General features: G+C 41.0%; 1 protein-coding gene across 9 annotated transcripts in view; it reads left to right on the top strand.

The window, feature by feature from the left end:
* LOC137627825 (annexin B9-like) overlaps positions 1 to 22576 on the top strand; it is a 236275-nt gene extending 213699 nt beyond the window's left edge. For 7 of the 9 annotated variants that reach the window (XM_068359203.1, XM_068359208.1, XM_068359204.1 and 4 more), the window contains exons 5-10: positions 8170 to 8205; positions 9479 to 9657; positions 10974 to 11149; positions 11387 to 11560; positions 14286 to 14467; positions 21546 to 22576. In XM_068359203.1, coding sequence (XP_068215304.1) covers positions 8170 to 8205; positions 9479 to 9657; positions 10974 to 11149; positions 11387 to 11560; positions 14286 to 14467; positions 21546 to 21599 — 801 coding nt within the window. In that variant the 3' untranslated portion in view covers positions 21600 to 22576. The remainder of the gene's footprint in view (positions 1 to 8169; positions 8206 to 9478; positions 9658 to 10973; positions 11150 to 11386; positions 11561 to 14285; positions 14468 to 21545) is intronic. The other 2 variants (XM_068359205.1, XM_068359206.1) reach the window with 2 other exon arrangements.
* The last annotated feature ends 1011 nt before the right edge of the window (positions 22577 to 23587 follow it).

Here is a 23587-nt window from a genome sequence, read left to right as displayed (position 1 = left end):
GTGTTTAGCAGTCCTTCAGTTGATCGTCGGCACTGAAGTAGACCTCCTGGTCCTCTTCAGGGGATGCTCTCCCTTTTAGGGACACATCCCAGTTCCTGTTCTACGAGTTAGCGATCCTTCAACCATTTCCGACGATCTTCTGTTGTGCAGAAGCCTATGATCTTCACTCACGCATAAGCGCTGAAGACCGCCGGCGTGCGGGATTATTTCCCGCCTGCGTTCTCGCGGTCGTTGACGATTTAGCCGACGATCTTATGTTCGCGCTAACGCGTAAGCGTTGGTGATCCCCCGCGCGCGGGATGGTTTCCCGCGCGAGATCTCGCGATCGTCCAGGGACGCGCGATCGTTAGCCGACGATCTTCTGTTCGCGCTAACACGTAAGCATTGATGATCGCTCACGCGCGATCTGTCGAGGGTCGTTAGCCGAATATCTTCTGTTCGCGCTAACGCATAAGCGTTGATGATCGCCTGCGCGCGACCTTCAAGGCCCTTCCACTCGCGATCGTCAACCCGGCAACGGTCGTTAGCCGGTGATCTTCGGATCCAGCGCTAGGCGCGCAAACGCTGACAATCTTCTTAGTGTGCCGAAGATCGGTCTGTGCGCGGGATGATTTCCCGCGCGCTACAACGAGGCCGTCCGCGCTCGGTTTTCCGCACGCGATCATCGACGGCCGTTAGCCGGCGATCTTCGGATCCAGCGCTAAGCGGAAGCGCCGACGATCTTCTTAGTACGCTTAAGCTCCGATGATCATTCTGTGCGCGGGATGGTTTCCCGCTCACGGCAACAAGGCCATCCGCGCGCGTTTCTCCGCAGGCGATCGTCGACGGCCGTTCGCCGCCGATCTTCGGATTCGGCGCTAGGCGCGCGAGCGCCGACGTTCTTCACAGTACACGTGAGCGCCGAAGATCGTTCCGTTCGCGGGATAGTTTCTCGCGCGCGACCATTGAGGCTCGCGCAATCATCGCACGGATCATCCGCGCGCGGTTTCCCGCTCGTGATCGTCATAGATCGTCCGCGCGCGGGCACCGAGGTTCCCGCTCGTGATCGTCATAGATCGTCCGCGCGCGGGCACCGAGGTTCCCGCTCGTGATTGTCATAGATCGTCCGCGCGCGGGCACCGAGGTTCCCGCTCGTGATCGCCGACTATCTTCTCTCGCGTGTGAGCTCCGACAATCGTCGCTTACGCGTGAGCGTCGAAGATCGTCCGGGCTCGCGCGAATCGCTGACGATCGTCTTACATAGTTAGAGATCATTCGCACGCTGGCACTATGGGTCCCCGCTCACTGTCTCCTATGATTTTTTTTTCTCGCGTTAGCGCCGACGATCTTCGTACTCGCGTAAGCACCGAAGATCGTCAGCATTTCTTCAGCGTTATTCTTCCGCTCGTGGGATGGTTCCCCACATGCAATCGCCGACGGCGCTAGCACCGGCGATCTTTTTTCGCCGAGATCGTTCGCGCGTGGGATGGTTTCCCTCACCCACGATCTTTCACGCGCAAGCGCCAGCGATCTTCATACGTGCGGAGACGCGGGGATCGTTCATGCGGTCGCCGATACGCCCACGCTCATGCGGGCGCGGTTATTCTGCTACGCATACTTCATTCACGCGCTACCCAGATCGGTGCTTTTTGCGCGATCGTCAGCGTGATCGGCGCACCGTTCTCTTGACACGACCACGCCCTGTTTACATCGGGGCTTATGGCGGTCAGGCCACCTCCGCGTTTCCCTCCCCCGCAGCGCAGACCAGCGCCCTCTTCGGAGGAGGGGGAGGTTTCCGGACAGGTCAAAGGTCTCTTCTCCCTTCACTGCAGATTCTCTGCGGGCGAACCCTCATGTGTCATCTCCCCCAGAGGATTGAACGATCCTCTTCCCTCCAGAGGGACTCCCTGTCAGCGCGAGGATTGGTCGGCATCCCTGGTGGGATGCCATCATCAGAGCGCTCAAACAGGCGATGAGCCTGTGCATTCTGACTGGGGTCACTAATCGGTAGCAGCTTCCTCTCCCCCTGAAAGGGGTGAGAGGAATCCCTGGCATGGTATCTTCCCCAAGGACTATCCTGTCCCTTCACGAGTCCTTACGCAGGCGATGAGCCCTCCTCAGACTCCATCTCCCCTCCCCGCCGGATGAGCTTTGCCCATTCCCAGGAGGGTTGGAAGACCCGGTCCTCTCCCCCTTCACTCCATAGGGAGAATCCCCGCCTCTTCCTGAGGGTCCTTTTGTGCGGAGGGGGCGAAGCCTTACATTCTTCATCACTGGGGTCCTGTTTCCCTCCTAGGAGGGATCCTGAGGCCCTGTCTTCCGCAAGGATCCGACAGGATCCAGTTGGACCCTTGGGGCATGTCTACGAGTCTCCCCAGGAAGAGCCTCCGGGGATGGGAGACCTTGCTGCCAGTCCATCAGGAGGAGGAGCTCCAGGAGTCAGAACTTGCATTGTGGCAGGTTCTGGCCCACAGGAGAAACCTCAAGGGGATCCCAGATTCAGAGATTCCTCTTCGGTAAGGGAAGGATTCAGTCCTGGACCGAGTTCTACTCACCCAAGGACTCCCTTACGCCAGTGCAGCTTGCCCTGGTCTCAGGGAATGGAGAGCGCCAGAGACTAGGTCAAGGGCCAGCTCTCCGAGCTTGTCTCCTTCAACAGTCCCGGTTGGTTTCAAGCCCCTCCCTCCTCCCTGGGTAGGGATCGGTGAGGGGACGGGTCCTCCGGGCAGAAGTCCAGTTCATGTCGTAGAGGTGCCCCCTCCAAGAGGTGGCCAACGGGTTTTGAGGCCTTTGTAGTCGCCTCCTTCCCTTCTCGACTCTGTACAGGGTTGTCATACAGTCTCCGTTCAGCATAGCGACAGCAAACGCGGTCAGCTTTGCGGTGAGACCACAAGTCTTCTTGGGTACACTGGCCCGGAAGGACTCGTACTTCTGGTCCTGGTTCACCCATCTTCAAGGAAGTACTTTGGAGTCTTCCTGGAAGGCGGGTATACCAGTTCAAGGGCTGTGCTTCTGCCTCTCCACGGCACCTCAACAGTTCTCCGATACTTCCTCTCGGATCTCTTCACGGGCACTCAGCATCGGCATCCGGCCACTCCGTTCCTGGGTGGCTGGCCTATCCTGGCCGACTCAAAGACTTCCCTTCTTCGTCATCGGGACAAGCTCCTCGGACTTTACCAAGTTCTAAAGATCATGGTGGTCCTCGAGGAGTCCTCCAGGCAGCCCTCTCAGAGTCTGGTATACCGAGCCTGCTCTTAGGCTCCTATCTCCCATAGCCTTCCCTTCAGACGTCAGGGTACCAAGGCAGAGGAAGGTCGCGAGACCTTTCCTCACACAAGAAGACCCTCCAGCCCAAGGTTGTTACGTCTCTCCTTCCTGGCCCGTCTGGTTTCCACAGTCGCCCCAGGTTGAGTTCTCTTCAGTGGGGACTCGGGGCGCGGGGGAGTCGGGGGCACGTCTCCCCAGACACCGAGACCCATAGGGGACAACCGTTACAGACGAACCCATAGGGTTGGGAAGCTGACGAGGGCCTACAAAAGGGAGTGGTCCTTCTCGTCCTTCCCCTAACTTGATGCTGTTTTCGGACGCGTCAAAGAAAAGGGGGGGGGCACGTTCTGATCCACGGGTCCTCAGGCCGGGGCCAGAACCAGGAAGAACCTTCTCTAGTCCTACTAGAGACAGAAACCGTGTTTCTGGCTCTTCAGTAGCTCCACCTAGCCTACTCTGTGGTTATGAGGATCAACAACACCACAGTGATGGTTTTCTGGCCCAGACAAGGAGGTACTTTTCAGTACAGTACAACCATCCCATCCTGCGGTAGAGATACCGGGATGGTCCGAGTCCCCCTAGGTCTCCTTGGCAGCTCGCTTGATTCCAGGCAAAGGAATGGGCTCGCCGACAGTCTGAGCAGTGTGTCACGGACACCACATTCCGAGTGGTCTTTGGATCCTCAAGTAGCCTACAAGTCCTGCCTCGGTGGGGCTCACTCGGTGGACCGGTTCGCTACAGCACTGAGCTGCAAGCTCCCGCTGTACTGCTCCCCGGTCACGGATCCCAAGGCCTTCTGGTAGGAGGCCTCCCAGCAACGGTGGGACACCATCGATGTGTTGCCTCCATAGCTTGCTCCTCCTCCCGCCGGGAGTCTATCCAGCACCTCCTCAAAGAGAGAGGATTTTCGCAACAAATGGCGAAAAGGAGGCCTGGTCACCTGCGCAAGTCTTCCGCAGTAGTCTCCCAGGCGATAGGGCGAGTTTCTGTAACCGGTGTCGGGGAGAGGGCATCCCTCCACACGTTGCCGCTTCCAGCAATAGCAGAGCCCCTAGTGGGATTGCGGGAAAAGTGTGCCTTTCTGTTTCGACTGTGAAAGGCTATCCCTCAGCCTTAAGACTTGCCTCCTGGCTCTAGGGAAAAACATTTCTCCCCCCGCTGGAACTCTTCCTTCGCATGCGAAGCCTTGTCCTCTCCTGCCCTCAGTCGAAGGTGAGACCTCCTCCTTGGGACGTGGTTCGAGTCCTCGAGTCTCTAAAGAGACCCCCTGACGAACCACTACGTAAGTCCCCAGCCCACCACCACCTTCTGGGTAGACAGTGTTCCTGCTAGCCTATCTTCAGCCAAGCGAGTCACATGGTCTTTCTTACGACTTCGCCCATTCAGGGGGTTAGGGGGAGGCAACATTCAGGTTTGTCCCTGAGGTTTGTTGCCGAGACTCAGAATTCGGGGGTGCCGGACCCGCTTCGACTCCTTCCAGGGTTCGAGTCTCCGTCCTGTTGCAGATGACTCAGTCCATCTCCTACCTTGCCGGTAGGAGGTCCGAGCTGGTGTCTTCAGAGAACAGCTGCAGTTCGTCTCCAGGTCCAAGTCTCGTTCGTGGATCCTGGGTAACGAGGAGAAGGGTCTCCCGGAGTACCATCTTGGCCCGGATTCGCAGGGTGCTACACCCTGCCTTGAATCTTGACCCTTCTCCGTCGCACCGCCCTAGAGCCCATGATGTCAGGGGCTTAGATACGTCCCTGCCCTTCATGGAGCATCTTTCAGTGACGCAGGTCCTACAAGCGGGGATGTTGAAGCATCAGACCTTCTTCTCAGCCCCTTACCTGCAAGACATGACCCACAGGAGGCTTGATACGTTTCTATCGGCCCTGTGGTGGCTTCACAACAGCTGGTCTAAACCTCAGGCTCCTTGATGGACAAGTAGCAGAAGGTTGAGGGTGTTAGTCTGCATGAATGAAAAGATCTGTCTGGCCCTTATCCTTTTCTTCATCCTCTCCTCCCATGGAGAAAGCAGCATCCTGGGTTCTCTGCTCAGCTGACCTTAAACCACTGCAGGTAGACCATGCTTCCTTGTGTTCCTAGTATTAGGTGTAATACTGTCATGCCCCCATACCCTGACGAGGTGGTATTGGGAGAGTCCTAGCCTGGATTCCCTCCTGAGGGGCTCCAGGGCAACTGCCTGGGACAAGTCACTTTTCACCTTCGCACACACCTTACGTAGGCCGCGGCAGTTTCACAACCGCCAGCGAGGAGCAGGGTTTCCCTATTGTCCGAGTACTTGATTGCTCGAATATGGAATCCCCGGGCAAGCCAAAGCCAGTATGGCCGGGACTTACCACCCTTCCTAAGGGTTAAGTCACCCCATGTAAATAGCGTGGTTTGTATTTCAGTTACGGAACAAATGACAAATTCATAGATAATTTGTATTTTTCCTAACTATACAAACCTTAGCTATTTACAGTTATGTGCCTGCCAGCCCTGTCCCCCAAGATAAGTCCTACCTCTAAGTAAAGTGGAGTATTCTCTGGTGTGTTTGAGGGGGAGGGGTAGCTAGCTACCCCTCCCTACCCCCCCGCTAACTAGCGGTGGGTAGGAAAGCCTCGTTAAAACTTTATGGCTCGTCATCGGCTGTGCCGAAGTAATCACCCCATGTAAATAGCTAAGGTTTGTATAGTTAGGAAAAATACAAATTATCTACGAATTTGTCATTTTTGGTTGGAAAAGTGTATGGTAGAGTACTGATTAATAGGATTAAGGACAAAACAGAGAATGCAATCTTAGAAGTACAGGGTGGTTTTAGAAGAGGTAGGGGCTGTATGAATCAGATTTTTACAGTTAAGCAGATATGCAAGAAATATTTTACAAAAGGTAAGGAGGTGTATGTTGCCTTTATGGACCTGGAGAAAGCGTATGATAGAGTTGATGGGGAAGCGATGTGGAATGTGATAAGGTTATATGGAATTGCTGGAAGGTTGTTGCAAGCAGTGAAAAGTTTCTACAAAGGTAGTAAAGCCTGTTAGGATAGGAAATGAAGTGAGTGATTGGTTTCCGGTGAGAGTGAGGCTGAGACAGGGATGTGTGATGTTGCCATGGTTGTTTAACTTGTATGTTGATGGAGTGGTGAGAGAGGTGAATGCTCGAGTGCTTGGATGAGGATTGAAACTGATAGACAAGAATGATCATGAATGAGAGGTAAATCATTTGTTGTTTGCGGATGATACTGTACTGGTTGCAGACTCGGAAGAGAAGATTGGCCGATTAGTGACAGAATTTGGAAGGGTATGTAAGAGAAGGTAGTTGAGAGTTAATGTGGGTAAGGTTAAGGTTATGAGATGCATGAGAAGGGAAGGTGGTGCGAGGTTGGATGTCATGTTGAATGGAGAGTTACTTGAGGAAGTAGACCAATTTAAGTACTTGAGGTCTGTTGTTGCAGCAAATGGTGGAGTGGAAGCAGATGTATGTCAGAGTGTGATTGAAGGATGCAGTGTTGGGGGCAGTGAAGGGAGTGGTAAAGAATAGAGGGTTAGGCATGAATGTAAAGAGATTTCTGTATGAGAAAGTGATTGTACCAACTTATGTATGGATCGGAGTTGTGGGGAATGAAAGTGACGGAGAGACAGAAATTGAATGTGTTTGAGATGAAGTGTCTGAGGAGTATGACTGGTGTATCTCAAGTAGATAGGGTTAGGAAAGAAGTAGTGAGGGTGAGAACAAGTGTAAGAAATGATTTAGCAGCTAGAGTGGATATGAATGTGTTGAGATGGTTTGGCCGTATTGAGAGAATGGAAAATGCTTTCTGCTAAAGATGATGAATGCAAGAGTTGATGGGAGAAGTACAAGAAGAAGGCCAAGATTTGGTTGGATGGATGGAGTGAAGAAAGCTCTGGGTGATAGGAGGATAGATGTGAGAGAGGCAAGAGAGCGTGCTAGAAATAGGAATGAATAGCGAGCGATTGTGACGCAGTTCCAGTAGGCTCTGCTGCTTCCTCCAGTTGCCCTGGAGGACCGCAGAGGTAGCAGCAGTAGGGGATTCAGCGTAGTGAAGCTTCATCTGTGGTGGATAACGGGCGAGGGTGGGCTGTGGCACCCTAGCAGTACCAGCCGAACTCGGTTGAGTCCCTCGTCAGGCTAGGAGGAGCCTAGAGAGGAAAGGTCCCCTTTTTTTCATTTGTTTGATGTTGGCTATCCCCCAAAATTTGGATAAGTGCCTTGGTATATAGGGTTATAGATGCAAGGCACACTGTAAGTGGCATCCCAAAATAGGGACGCAAGAGAAGAAATGTGAAAACTCCATATTTGTTTAGTGTAAGGAATTATATTTCTATGCTGCATTGTTAATAAACATTACATTAGATAATAGGGTAATGGCATATTCATATTTATTAGTTAGTCCAGGAGTGCTTTCTCAAAAAATTTTGACATTGGTATTACAGTAATAGTAGTCTAAAGTATTGTAATGTTAAATAGGTTTTTGAATTACGTCTCGACCCCGATTGGCATCTTAGGTCTCAGTGGTGGGTCATATGATCCCAATTTTGTTCATTCTGAGTTTTGTCTAGAAAGCTGGAGACTTCCGAACCCCTTCCACTTTCCATTCTCTAGAGAACTAAGTACTAGGACACTGTACTGTACGCAAATTTTATCGTCTGTGAAATTACATGGCAGTTCTCCAAATGCTATTCCGTGTTCAAAAAGTTTAGTAACATTAGTGCTTTTTTTTTCAGTTTTTTTTTTTACTAAACACGTCCTATTAAAAGTATATTCCTATCCTGAGTTCCATAGTTTACTATAGTATACCTGTATCTACTGTTATTGTAGTTCCAACTTCCAGATTATTTTTTTTTTGTTTTATATGTAGAAAGTTACCTTATGTCTTTTGTCTATTGTTTTATTTTGTTTTTCCTTACTCCTGCGCCATAGGAGGAACCAGAAGATTCCAAGAAAGCACTCACAGGGGTAAGTCACAAGATTATTTGCTTCGGAAAGCGCAAATTTTATCTCTGCAAGTTATTGGTTGTTACATTTGCATGGTAGCTTGCATACAATGCTCCAGGGCAGGATATATATTTAGAAGTTTTCTTCCAGGTTAAGTTTGTTTCTCCTCCTTTTCAGCTATACTGTGTATATGCTATATACAGGATTTTAATACCTTGTATTGGAAACATTAGTATGGTATCATTCTGTACGGGTCAGCTATGTAAGTCAAGTTTGACTCATTGGGCGGATTAATCTCCCTCTTAATAATGATAGCATTCTGTATGCATTTTGGAAATTTGGTCACTTAGTAGGTACTGAAAGTATACTGTATACATAAACAGTATTGTATTAATCTATGAAGTTGTCAGACAAAATCTTGTAATGCTGCATGCAAGCTAAACCTGGTGCCTGATTAACTAGCTACAGTGTTGTCCGCATGATAGTTTATGCTAATTTGTAATTCTTGCTTTTGTTATAAAATTCTCTTACAAAATTTTATTATTTAAAATATGATAGTGGGGCTTGTAACCATTGTTTTGAACAATGAAGGGCTATAAAGAAATAATGTGAACAATTTTCTGTAAAGAAAATGTAGGCTCTTAATGTGAAAATTCTTTTGCTTTTAATGCTTATAAATCAGGGCCATAGAATTTGAAGGAAAGCAAGCATTCAAAAGCATATGAAAACTTGATTTTTTTTTTACCTCATTAGATTTGTATCGTTTTATAGAGAATAAAACTTTCCTTGAATAACGTCAAAGTCTTACTGAAGTACAGTATCTACGATAGTTGAAATGCCTTTCAATCTTTTCTGAATTTAATGAAAACACCAACTTTATTCACCCTTGTGTGGTTTTAAATAGCTGGCTTTCTTCTTATATTGGAGATAAAGGATGCTTGTATAAAAAGTACATTTTAGTGTAAAATGAATAGTCAGTTCTACAGTAGGTAATGACTAATCATTGAATCAGAGCACTGCTGTATGTTAATAAATTTATTTCAGTGTTTATTAGTTGAGTGAAGTATTAATTTGAATACTGATTGCACTGTAATTGCACACACACACACAAAGAGAACCTTACTGTATAAGTCAATTTTAAAGTTAAAAATTTGATAGTATAGAAATTACTGTTTGGTATTATGAGTGCCATTGCAATTAGGTATTGAAGAATTTTAACAAGATTAAAGTACGTGTAGAAGACAGTGGTGTTTTTTTTTTTTTTTTTTTTAGTAACAACATCCTACCATTTCAGGACCTGGTGAAAGATCTGAAGAGTGAGCTAAGCGGAAAATTTGAGGATGCTGTGATCGCACTGATGACACCTCTGCCATTGTATTTGGCTAGAGAATTGCATAATGCCATGACCGGCATTGGGACCAATGAAAGGACCTTGGTTGAAATCCTTTGCACTCGAGATAATGCTTCTCTCATGTACGTTCATTGTTATATTATTTGGTATATGTAATTATGCATTCTAGTAAGATCAACACCACAGGATTTGCAATGCTTGCTTACCAGAATGCATGAAATATCACACGAGGTTGGGCTGAAAACAAATAGAAGAAAGACAGATGAGAACGGAGCATGCAATGGAAGGTGAAATATCATTGGAAGGAGAAAGGATTAATGAGGTAGAATCATTTTAAGTATTTAGGAACTATGATCTCCAATACATGGTCTTTATAATTAGAGTTTAGTGAAAGATTGAAAAAAGCAAATCAGACAATGGCTAGGTCAAGTTTAATTTGGAAATCAAATTGCCTGAAATTACATATAAAAATCAGACTATATAGTGAGATCAGTGTTACTATATGGACAGGAGTCATGGTATGACAATGAAACAATCTCCAATAGATTTAGTAGATTTGAGAACAAAGCCCTCGAAAGGATATTAGGAGTTAAAGGGCAGGACAGGATTAGAAAGGAAACTATGAAGAGATTTTACTAGAGGGCCATATGTGGATGAGATCATGTTCGAAGGGTAGATGGAGATGGTTTGGGCATGCTCTTCGTACTCCCCAAGAGAGATTAGTTCACCAAACGTTCAGCTGGGCTCCACAAGGCACTAGAATAGTTGGAAGATCCAGACCTATATGGCTGAAGACTATGAAGTGTGAAGTAGGAGATGATGAATGGAGAAGTATTGAATTAAAAGCTCAAGATAGAGATGACTGGCAAAATCTAACTGAGGCCCTTTGCGTCAATAGGCTTAGGAGATGATGATGATGAATTATGTATTTTTCTTTATTAATATTTCTAGTATAGTATGTTTTCTTGTTTAAACAGTTAAAATTATATTCTTGATATACCCTATTATATGATGATGAATTATGTATTTTTCTTTATTAATATTTCTAGTATAGTATGTTTTCTTGTTTAAACAGTTAAAATTATATTCTTGATATACCCTATTATTTTACATGCAATTAACTTCTTTCTGAAACTAATGTGGCTCTTCCAAATTACCTTTTTTTCCCATTTTCACCCCACTTTGGAAGATATCCTCGTGGTGTGCCCTTTGAAAGCATAGCATGTGAATGTGGTCTCATTAAATCTGTTTACATAATGATAAAAATGACATTTTCCAGAAGTCATCAGGAGTTCCAAATTGCATTTTTAAAAATTATTTTACATTTTTTTTTATAACAGTACAGATCATTTGCATTGTATAATTATTTTTAGTGAAACCGAGCCCTCACAGTTACATTATAGGTACTTTGAATTTAGATGACAGTAATTTGTTACAGGATGATAAAAAATGCTTACTACCAAGAATATCGGAAGAAGCTTGAAGATGACCTACATGGAGACACATCTGGTGACTTCTGCAGACTTTTGATTTCCATGTGTGCTTGTGGCAGAGATGAAGTGAATTGTGACCCAGCATTGGCAAACAGCTTAGCTCAGCAGTTATACAAAGCTGGTAAATTTTGTAGTGTATTCCAAATGTTTTCATGCTATTCTTAACAGTGTTAAAGGACACAAATTTTTTATTTAACATACTGTAATTCATTTTTTTATACCATTGGGTAAACTTGTACTGTATACTGTTATTGATATTTTAGTAGGAATGTTAATTAATAGCATATGACGTACTGAATTTTAATACAGTACTTGTTTGTTGTGATTATCACACTACTCAAATTAAAATGATTTACAGGTGAAGGTAAATTGGGCACTGATGAAGCGGAATTCAATAGAATATTATCTTCATATTCGTACCCCATGCTGCGTTGTGTGTTTGAAGAATACAAGAAGATTAAAAACAAACCATTTTTAGATGCTATCAAGTCCGAACTTTCTGGTGACTTGCAGCTTGGAATGCAAACCTTGTGTAAGTAGTCATATGTTTTTGGTATTACTTTACTCTATTCCCGGGGCAATTGTGGTAATGTTGTTTTTTAAATTCGGAAGGTTTTCAATAGTATTTGTATGTTCTAGTGAATTGTTTTATTTTTGGTCTGGATTCCCGTTAACTTTTAAAATCATCATTGCAAATCTAACTTTGAAAACAAGCTTGGTACAGTTTTTCAGTAGATGATGCTAGTTCTTTACCTTGACTATCATCTGAATATAGACTTGTTACTTGAATAGCTACAAAGGTTTACTTACAAATATTTTATTTTCAAAATTAGAGAGTATTATAGTCTCTGATACAATATTGTATAACAATTTTAGATGAAAGTTTAGGTGCCTTTATATAGCAAAATTCACGATTAGAAACTTATTTGGCTTATCATTAGGCATCGTGGTACAAAAAGTTGTCATGCTTTGAAATGTTGAATCTGGACAAAAAGATCTCCTGTGAATTAGAAGTTCTGCCCCTTATGCTTCAGTAAATGTAGAATGCCTAGAATAGATAAACATAACGAAATAATGACTAGTAATTAGCATTTTGCTAATTAGTTAACTGTAGCACCTTGTGTTTCAATCTTAAATCACTGAATTGTGAATTTTTTTACCTTGGGGAAAAAAAAAATTGTACTAGCTGCCTAGAAGCTTCTTGTGAAGTAAGGCTGGGTTTGGGTTGGAGACAAATAAATGTCTTTATAAGTATCCTAGATGGCAGTAAAAGCATAATCTGAAAAATTAGAAGTAATTAAGGTAAATTTTTTTCAGTAATATAATTGATGCCTGGAGTGTAGCAAGTCATGAGGAATCAACATGACTTGAAGGAGAGATTTTTGCAAGAACAACAGTCAGTTGCTAGTCAGGGGTAATTTAGTCGATCTAATTTCGAGTTAGGGCAACCAATTTTCCTTGAGAGATAAAGACGAGTCCAGGTGTAGTGATTCACATTGCATCCTCAATAAAAACTGATTGTGTACCTAGCATGTCTTCAATGACAGGGGAAAACAGGACTGGAGACAAGGGAATGCAGTTTGCTACACGATGAAGTGTGGGCCGTGGTGGTAAATTTGGAACTAGGCAGGCTCATTAATGTGTTTAACACATTGAGGTCATAGCTAGTAATCCGAACGTAGGTATTTGTTAATCACTCCTGGTGTGATAGAAAATACTTTTTGTTGAAGTTGAGCCAAGAAGGTAGTCTACTGACTTTTCTTATAGTTTTAATCTAAAACTTGAGACGGCAAGTGTGTTTTGGCAGCAGAGAAAATTATATATGCACTGCATGCAGGTTGCAAGAGGAGAGTACACTGATGAAGTAAGTGTGTGCAAGATGTATGGAGCAAGGAATGTTATCTGTAAAGAACAAGAGAGCCACTAGTTATATTCTTACTGTTTAACAAGGCATTAAATGACTATACCCAAGTAGAGGCATAGTTAGCCGAAATGCTATTCTATGAAACCTGTTATCATACATACATATACCAAAGGCACTTCCCCCAATTTTGGGGGGTAGCCGACATCAACAAAGAAACAAAACAAAAAGGGGACCTCTACTCTCTACGTTCCTTCAGCCTAACCAGGGACTCAACCGAGTTCAGCTGGTACTGCTAGGGTGCCACAGCCCAACCTCCCACATTATCCACCACAGATGAAGCTTCATAATGCTGAATCCCCTACTGCTGCTACCTCCGCGGTCATCTAAGGCACCAGAGGAAGCAGCAGGGCCTACCGGAACTGCGTCACAATCGCTCGCCATTCATTCCTAATTCTAGCACGCTCTCTTGCCCCTCTCACATCTATCCTCCTATCACCCAGAGCTTTCTTCACACCATCCATCCACCCAAACCTTGGCCTTCCTCTTGTACTTCTCCCATCAACTCTTGCATTCATCACCTTCTTTAGCAGACAACCATTTTCCATTCTCTCAACATGGCCAAACCACCTCAACACATTCATATCCACTCTAGCCGCTAACTCATTTCTTACACCCGTTCTCTCCCTCACCACTTCGTTCCTAACCCTATCTACTCGAGATACACCAGCCATACTCCTTAGACACTTCATCTCAAACACATTCAATTTCTGTCTCGCCACCTGTTATAAGAACAATAAAATTAAAGGATGCCGAGACAAATGATCATATGCAAAAGAATAAGAGGCACTGACTGAAGATTTAGCATATGCAATTAAGGTTTCTCAGTATCTTGACAAGTTCATGCCATTAGAATTATATTGCACAGAAGTTAGGCAACGCACAAGCAATGGAGTTGTAATTAATGTAATTAACAAATATTCCTTAAAGTAGTAATCTCTAAGTCTTAAATACAAATCAAGACTTAATATCAGGTTATCTACACCAAATTTTCTCCCCAGCAATCTAAGGGAATTGTGTATAAGACCAAAGTGAAGGAAAAGTACTCCTGACAGAAAAGTAAAAGGTTGCTGAATTTTAATTCTCTAGAGTTCATGAAAACCCATTGGTTTGTAAAACTGAATCCTATGATGATGCTGTTCTTTATGATACAGTATATTAAAAATCTACCTTTCGTATTTCAAGAATTCCTTTATACCATACTGTAATTATAACTTCTGTACCTATGCAAAATATATCTTTTTTTTTTCAAACAAGAATTATAAGTACATTTTAAAAAAGTTTTGTTAGGCACTGTATTACTAAAAATTGAATAATCTTGGTTTCTATTTTCCAGACCATGTAATTGACAACAAACCTGCCTATTTTGCAAAAGAACTTCACGACTCCATGGCTGGCATGGGCACTAATGACCGTGCACTCATCCGTCTCGTCGTTTCTCGCTGCGAGATTGACATGGGTAACATCAAGCAGGAATACCATAAGCTATACAATAAGCCATTAGAAAAAGACATAAAGGTTAGTTTCCTCTGCCGTAGTAAATTTGTTTTTTACCTGATTTTATTGATTGCTTTTTGCAGCAACCTTGTTGAAGCTTGTGCACTATTTTGCTATAAGAAAATCCCAGTTAATATTAGCACTTCAGAGGTGGCTAATTTCAAAATGCATGGATTTCATCCAATTCAAATATTTATCAGTTAATTATGTAAAACCTAGGTATCACATTCTGTAATCAAATAATGAAAATGATTATAAGCTTTCTTTGCAGAGTATGCTCAAACTCAATTTGGTGATAATATAAATGGTTCCAATTGTCAATGAAATTTCTTAGACATTAGCCATTTCTGAACTTGTAAATACTGTTCTAAAAACCTCCTTCACCTAAAATTATCTTCTACAATATTACTTTTACTTGGTGTATGTAGAATAGGGCTTCATGTATAATATACAGTAGTTAGCAAAGTAGAATCTTTTTATACTGTAATTCATGAACTAGTATACTGTGCATAATATACAGTATCTTAAAAGCCCTGCTCGTGAAGTAAACTTACAACTGAAATCGGTATTTTGAGTTTTATAATGATTTGAACTACACAGCCTGTAGGGGGTTAGCATCATCGATGAACTGCCTGTAGTGCACAGGCATTACTTGCGGATCTTTGTAGTGTCCCTTTTGGCTGATAGTTGCACCCTCTTTTCAGATATTACCTTACTTATGTTCTCAATTTCTTTCTTCCGTCTTGCTGTCCAACTTCTCATAACTTTCAATTCATAGTTGAACTGCAGGTTTTTTATCCCTGGAGCATCTCGGAGCTGAATGACCTCCCTGGTTTAATTTCCAGGCTGGAACACTAGAACCCAAATGCCTTTAATCAGAATGAATAATCATCATTCTTCCATTCCAAGATAAGAGTACTAAATCACAATGTCACCAATTTATAGTTTAACCAGACTGCCAAAGTTGAAACAATTCCCTTAGAGCTGGCCAATCATAAAATAATTTACGGCACAGTGATATTCAGTACTGTATATATATATCTGTCCAAAATGTTCAAATTGTGGATGTTTTAAGTTTCAAATTTTAAATCTCTATTTTAAAATATATTTTGGTTAATTTGTGGTATGAGATTATTAACCCCTCTTAGTCCCAACCTCCATGAGAAAATTTTATTACTGAAGTCTAAGGAAATATTTTTTTTTTTTTGCATTTTTTACTTCATACAAAAACAATAAATGCTAAAAATTTAAAACAATTTTATCAGAGCTGAACCAATTTCATTTCATTCATATAGAGTTTTACATATTGAAAATTTGTTAAACATTACACAGATAATTAGAGAAAATTGCAGCTCATTGGAGTAAAAATCCTTGGATGTAAAATATCTTGTGGGACTCGAAGAGTTAATATGATTTTCAATTTTGATTTCTAACATGAAGTAAACATGATTTATGTAATTCTCTCAGCAGCCGTAAAAGGTTCCTATTTGAATACATTTTACATAACCTTTTTTTTTCTTAAAGGAAATTTAATTCTATGAAATAAACATTTCAAGAAAATAGAAATTTGTATGACAGTAAAAAGCTTTATGCAATGATTGTTAGCTTCTGTTTACCAATAGTAGTTATTTAAAGTTTCCATTTAATTGAAAAATCTACGGACTAAAATGTCTCTTGCAGAGTTATAACACCTTCCAGAGTTTGGTTTTCTGCTGTTTTATTCTTTGAAGTTAGCTTGCATGCTTCTACTATACTGGGTATTAGCATGTTACCCAGTGTCTCATTGCTTGTTAAAGCTGAATTTGTACATTCACTGTAGCACTGCACAAATTTTTCTTCGATTGCTGATGAGAGTGGTGTGAAATTCATAGTTTAAATATCACAGTAGAACATTAGTGAGTTGCAAAAATCATTGATCCACACTAATCCATATAATCATGTGAAGTGTCTAGTAATATTTCACCAAGTATAATCAAGGTAGGTAGGTTTATATACAGTATTTGTGAAAAATTTTTTATCATGTTTGAAATTGTTTAGTTGCAAAATCAGTAATCATGTGCTTAGTTTTTTCATCCTGAAAATCCTAGGTTTACCAGATTTGGCTGTAAAGTTCATTGTACAGATAGTAAATTTTGTATTTATTGGTATAGGCTACAGGTTGGCTAAGGTACTAGCCATCCAGGGGTTATCTGCTAGTAGCATTGTAATTGTCCAGTGATCACTTTCCACTTGGTAAGGATAGAAGAGAGACTAGCTATGGTAAGCAGCTCTTCTAGGGGAAGAACTCCAAAATCAAACCATTATTCTCTAGTCTTGGGTAATGCCATAACCTCTGTACCATGGTCTTCCAGTTTTGGGTAAGGGTTCTCTTGCTTGAGGATGCACTCATACTCTGCTGAATTCTATTTCCTTTCCTCACTGGGATTTTTTCCATGTTGGTTGGGCTTATAGCATTCTGCTTTTCCAACTAAGGTTGTAGGTTAGCTAGTGTTAATAACAGCAATCTATTATGCGTGTTCCCAGCTCAATTTCCTTTTGGTAACCTAGTAGTGGTTAACAGGCCTGCTTGCTTATGATTGTTCCGTAACAGAATTCTCTAGATTGCTTTTATTATTAATTTGTCATTATTTCAACATAGGTTTTTCTCTTAATGCTGAATTCAGGGCTGTGGTGGCCTATTGGAAACTTTCTTGCCTGGTTATTTGCCGGACTAGGGTTCGAGTCTTGCTCAAGCTCGATAGTTTCTTGTAGTTTCTGCAAACTCACCATTCTTGTGAGCTAAGGATGGGAGTTAAAGGGAGCCTATAGGTCTACCTGAGGAGTCATCAGCAGTCATTGCCTGTTCCTGCCTGGTTCTAGCTTGGGTGGAGAGGGGCTTGGGCGTTGATCATATGGTCAGTCTCTAGGCCATTGTCACTGTCCTTTGCCTCTGCCATTCATGAGTGGTCTTTTAAACCTTTAAAAGTGTTATCTAAGCTTATTTGGCTTCCCCTTTTCCCTCAATAAGATTTCTCTTTTTTTAATTCTTCTTCACAATGATGCTAAATTGTAATTAGGAGTTTATTTCTTATGAAAGGATCCTCTAGGTTTCCAGGATTCTTTACCCCTCAGTAAATACCTGGTAATCCTTGATTAGCCATTTAGTGTCACTAAGGAAAAGTGGTGGGTCCAGGCCAACAATTTTAACTCAAGGCTACAAGATCATGACTAGCAATGATGATACCAGTCGATTTTCAATTTTTAGCTTAAAGGGAAATTTTAAATGAATTAGTTGTGGTAAAACCTGTTCAATGTAAAAAAAAAATATATATATATATATATATATATATATATATATATATATATATATATATATATATAAACCCCCCCTTTTACTTATGTTTGGTAATAATTTCCTTGATGATGATTTGGACATCATTGGACATATCTTAATGAAATTTTATTAGGGTTCAACCTCATCCCCATAATTTGCTCCATGCACTAGATCTCTAATAAAGAATTCAGCAACCTCAGGTGTACATTCAGAATATAGGATTGATGCAATAAGAATAGCATCATCTGTACATAGTACTAGATATACAGTTAATTCTAAGTCATGCCCTCTCCATCATAAGGCTCAATACTACACAGTATTCTAGGTATTTTATTCCAGCTATGACCAGATTGTGGAATGATCTTCCTAATCAGGCAGTTGAATCAGTGGAACTTCAAAGGTTCAAACTTACAGCAAATGTTTTTAGGTTGAAGAGGCTAACATGCTGTAAGTCTCTTCATAGTTTATACATGAAAAATTTACTTTAATATTGTTTTTGAATTTAAGATTTTTTGAATTCATTATTTTTTGCTTCTCACATAGTTTATTTCAACATTTCATTTCCTCACTGGGCTTTTTTTTCCATGTTTTAGCCCTTGGGGTTATAGCATCCTACTTTTCCAACCAAAGTTGTAGCTTAGCTACAAATAAGTAAAAAGTTTATTTTCTAGGACAACCCCCACATAGTGGGTAAATAGTAGGAAAAATAATGGGTCAAGAATACCAAGGTGTCCATCAGAAACTAATCTTCACAATATTTTATGGAAAGGCATGATGTGATATCAGACCAACAGTTCAAGTAGAAGGACCAAGTCCCTCCAAAGGAGTATTCACTTAACTTTTTTTTTATATGAAAAAGGCTATTGGGGATCTTTGGGGCATGCTGTTGGTAGTCCAGTTCTCAAATTACATGTACAAGCTTCTACTTTTCAGTTCAAGGCCTAAAAGATACCAGCAATGTAACACCCATGATACAGTCAAGATGTCAATTTCTTTTCCATCTTAGGCCTCATCAAGAAGATTTTAGTGACGCTCGCAATCTTGACATGGACATGCACAAAGATGGACTAATTAACCCTTCTTGGCCACAATTCACAAAACATTTGTCCCTGCTAAATGACAGACCAGGGATTTTACTAAACTGGAACACTTTTCAAACATCCCGCTTTGACAGTCTCCACAGTTAAATAAATAGTCATTCGTCCTCAAGCCTGGAGTTTATCCAAATTCAAAAGGATTATCTGATAGCTATAGTGGCTATTTGGAAGCATTGCAAAATTTCAGTAATCAGCCTCTATTAGGGGAAGTGTAACATTTGTGGGTTGGAAAGGCATAAAGGGTATTAATTCATAGTTAGTGCCACTATTCATGTGATTATAACACAATTTTCATTGTGGGGTCGGGTAAGTATGTTATCAGTCTCTAGTATTCATTGATATAAGGCTGAAAAATGGATTGGATGCATTGGTTGGTTGGTTGGTTTGTTTCAGATACACTACACCAAGGCACGGGATCTTCCTTATGAGTTAATGAGTACTTCAGAGGACTTTAGTGAACATAGTTCATCAGTCTGTCTAGACCACCTAACTAGGATCTTGTTCTAGTCTTAGGACACTTTCTGAATGTCATGGACTTCTTTAAGAAGTCATTCTTCCAGATCTTTCTTTGAAGATGGTCTTTTGGCATCGGATTCCTTGAAACAAGTCAGTGCTTTCTCTGGAAATGTCATGTGTAAAAGTGATTTTGTAGGTCTTTCCCACTCGCTCAAGTTCTTGGCTAGGATAGTTGTTACGATTACTATTGTGCCCTTCACCATCTCGGTCTTGTCTTCAGTCTTGGATAAGAAATAAATGCTTTTACTCTACACTGAATGGCCTTTATGCCCCAGTGCTTGGCATTAGGCCTACATTTTATAATTGTATCCTGTGTTACTCTTCACAGTCTGGGGGAAATCTACTGTCTTTGCATAGGACTTGAGAAGAAATGGACCTAATTTTACTAGAATTTGTTGTTTGACAAAGGTCATATCAGTATAAATTATATAGCAAACGTGCCCTCCTAAAATTGCCATATATTTACCTACTGTTCCATGAAAAAGTGAGTTGGGTGGGGGATGATGCATGAGCAAATTAGATGTCTTCTGTCTACAGTCAAGTCTGGTGCACCTGGAATTTATGGCAAAAAAAAATAGGCATATTTAGTGAGCAATGGTTTGTAGGAAGAAAACAATTTTGTTTGTACTAGGCACTTTTATGCATTCTCTGCTCAGTTTTACAAAAGGTATTTTTCATTTATGTATAGTTCTCTGTGGAAGTTCTAACAAGGCACTTTTATGGAGGGTTCTCTGTTTAAATGGAATTATTGATTCTTTTCAAAGGAAATATTGAGTTTAATTATTTAGTAATAAAGCAGCTCCCTATAAGAAAATTATATCACTGTTAAAACTTATCCCCTTTATGCTAGATTTTATTCAAAAGATGTGGATTTGAATAAGTTCCACCAGGGCAGATTTAAAAAGATGCAATATACCTGTTTGTATCGTGCTTCATAGCCATGTCTTGCAACATGAGCCTATTACTAATTCTGTGGTATTATCATCATCTCAACTATTATGTACTTTTCCCCAATCTGTAATTTTTAATTATTCTCATCTCTCTATGGTCTCAAGTTATTTGAAGCTTTAAGCATGGCCTTTTGAAAAATTCCAGCTCCAGATTTTTCAACAATCTGCAAGTTTACATTCCTGCAAATTGTAAATAAGTCATAAGTCTTATAATATGGTAATTAATAAGACATAACTTATTTGCAATTTTACCTAGGTACATGAAAGTACTACTTCACAAAAAGATCTTATCAGATCGTATCTCGATCGTCATACTACAATTTTATGCGCTATCACTGTTTGGGCCGTTGTGGATAGTAATTTGACATTTATTTAAGTATTGAAGGTTAACATTGTTCACTTTTATCACTATACTTTTTATAATTTTCCTGTGGGTTTTTTTTTTTTTTTTTGAAAAACTCAAACAATTAGCAATTTTTTTTCTGTTCCAAATTAGTGCAATTTGTTCTCATTCATTTGAAATACAAACACAAGAAATGAAGGACCAAAATTTAAGGCGGTAAAGGTAAAGTCCAAAGACATGCACATCAAGAATAGAGTGCAAAGACATGGACAAGAGATGGTCCTTTGGTGACCGTTATAATGTAGAGATAGAAAGTCTGGCAATATCAAACAGGCTATTGGCTACAGTTTTATGTGGCCATTTAATTATCCCCTGGGACAGTCGTTTGTATTTTTTTACAATGGATTGATTTCTTATACCATAGAACTAGATATAAATGTGTTCCATTCCGAATTAATTAAAAGTGTTCGTTTTTACGCATGTGAATGTTTGTTTCATTGAGGTACAGGTACTTCTAGCACTTGTAGTTTATTGTTATCACTAATAGGCTCAAACTTTAAGTTTTGTATCTTTAAATAGCTTGCTATTTTAGCTAAACTTCATTGATAATAAAGAGGCTATAATTTACCATACCCAATTCATTTTAAACAGCTTTAGTGATAGAAAAGTCATACACCATTGTCACTAACAAAAAGCAGTCGCATCACATCTCATATTCTACTGTTATTCAGTTAAAGGTTTTTGGAATGCTATGAAGCGAATGAAGTAGTAACGGTTCTTTAGAATTTTAGGAAGAACTGTAGAGCAGTACTGTACTACTTTTCAACAGCCCTTGTTTTATATACAGAATTGCTTTCTAAAATCAATTTGTGTTTTTCAGGGCGATACCTCTGGAGATTACAAGAAAATTCTACTTGCGCTTATTGAAGGATAATTCAGTACCTTTTTGTAATCTTACGTGTCTTCCTCTTTTCTTGACCTACATTATAACTGCGCCCGCTTTTTTGTTTTGTTACCTCAGAGTGACGTTGGCGGAGACTTCAAGAACCTCCTCATTGGCATGGTTGAAAACTAGGCAAGCCAAGGTCATTAATGAGAAGCAAAATCACATACAGTAGATATGTATTGGGAGAGAAAGGGAGCTTTCTGGCTCTATTATTTTACTATATTTAGTGCATTTATACTTAATTTTATTTCTGTTTTTAAATGTTGTTAGTAATTTCTATTATAAGATTTAAAGGTTGTATTACCATACTACCCGAAAGCTATCAAGGTAATCTAAGTAATCCGACTTTCAATTGTTTTTCAAACTGAAATAATGAACTAGGCTAATTTACATTTTTACTAAAAACAAAAATTAAGTAGCAATGCCAAAGGATTTTGTAGTATTTATCTTTGAAAGTGGAATTTGCCTATACAGCCTTCTTTGAAAAAAGAAGTCCTATACTGTATCATACATTCTAAGAAAAAAAAGAAAGAAATAATATACTGTATACTTATCTTTAAAAGCTTTAGATTTTTTAAACAGTTTTGCATGTCATTGTAGTCAAGTCGAGCAACTGAGGTTTCAAACAAGCTTACTCCCATTTAATCTTAAGTAACTTCACTATAATTCAAGAATATTCGAGCCTTTCTTTAGATCTTAGTACTGTATAGCTAAAGCCAGATTTCATCTTTTTTTATTTTCTTAAGTGTACTTAATATTTGCATCTTTTAATTAAAGTTTCTGTTTTCAACTATCAATCTATTTCTTCACTGTACAGTACGTGATTGCGATTCCTATTTTTTTAATTTTGCTGTGGAATCAATTTTATGGACATTGATAAATGATCAATGATCTAGTGTTAAGTTCCCTTTAAAAATTTGACTTTTGTATAACTTAGAGATGGAATAAATATAATTTCTAAAAACGTGTGTTTCATTCATATAAAGGTTAGCCTTTAATTTTCTTTAAAAGCATGCATTGATGCTATTATTTGCTTGTTTTACAGATGCGAATAAAATTTTTTAACTACAACACCCGTGAGGAATGAGCTTTTCCGACGACTAGAGAAGTTGCAAAAGACATGGCTAAATGTCAGCCCAAAAATTCATGTTCAGAAATGGCTGCACTGCCACCATGAAGATGCTGCTATGATTGCTGCAGTCATGCCTATCAGCGTATCTACAGTAGGTATTTCATCCTCTGCTTAACTGTGATTGGACTTTCTTGACTGACCATGATCTGCAAATTGTGGCAAAAGGAGGAAATAAGTTCGTCTTGATCCTGGAGGACAGAATCAGACAATTCCAATCATCGAGATACCTCAGCAGACGAATCCCGTTCTAGTTTGCCTAGAGACAAGCATGAACACAAAGTGGTAGACAGTCTGAAGCACAGGGCTTGAACTGGTACACGACTCTCCCAAAGACAAAGCATCCTGAAGTTTTCTTTCCACGGTGAAGGACTGTACAGAACTTGCCATCTCCATCTTGAATGATGCCTGAAGAATAAATTTATTCAATTAAGAGAGATCAATGACTGGTCACCAGACATCTGTCAACTTCATCATGAAAAGTCTACTGCAGGAGCCCGAAGAACAGTCTCTGACAACTTCGAGCCCATTTTTATTTTTCAGGCTGCCCCCACTTGTTCATTTGTTTGATGTCGGCTACCCTCCAAAATTGAGGGAAGTGCCTGGGTAAATGGAGACAGATAGATTGCTTTCACCTCAGACAATATGGCCAGAACCTCCTGCAATTTAGGATGGTAAGTCTGGAATATCATTGGTGTGCATGTGGGGAAGGTGAGAGTTGGTGAAAGGTAAACATACTCCACCCCCAGAGGACTTACACCCACCCAGCTCTCTGCTCCATGTCACTGCTACTCAAGGCAGCTATAGGAGGGGAATGCCAACTTTAGCGTCTCCCTCCTTCCTCTAC

This window comes from Palaemon carinicauda, chromosome 35 (genome assembly GCF_036898095.1).
Source record: "Palaemon carinicauda isolate YSFRI2023 chromosome 35, ASM3689809v2, whole genome shotgun sequence".
In the NCBI taxonomy this organism is placed as follows: Eukaryota; Metazoa; Arthropoda; class Malacostraca; order Decapoda; family Palaemonidae; genus Palaemon; species Palaemon carinicauda.
The sequence above is the reverse complement of the archived record's forward strand: the minus strand, read 5'-3'. Positions and strand labels throughout refer to the sequence as shown.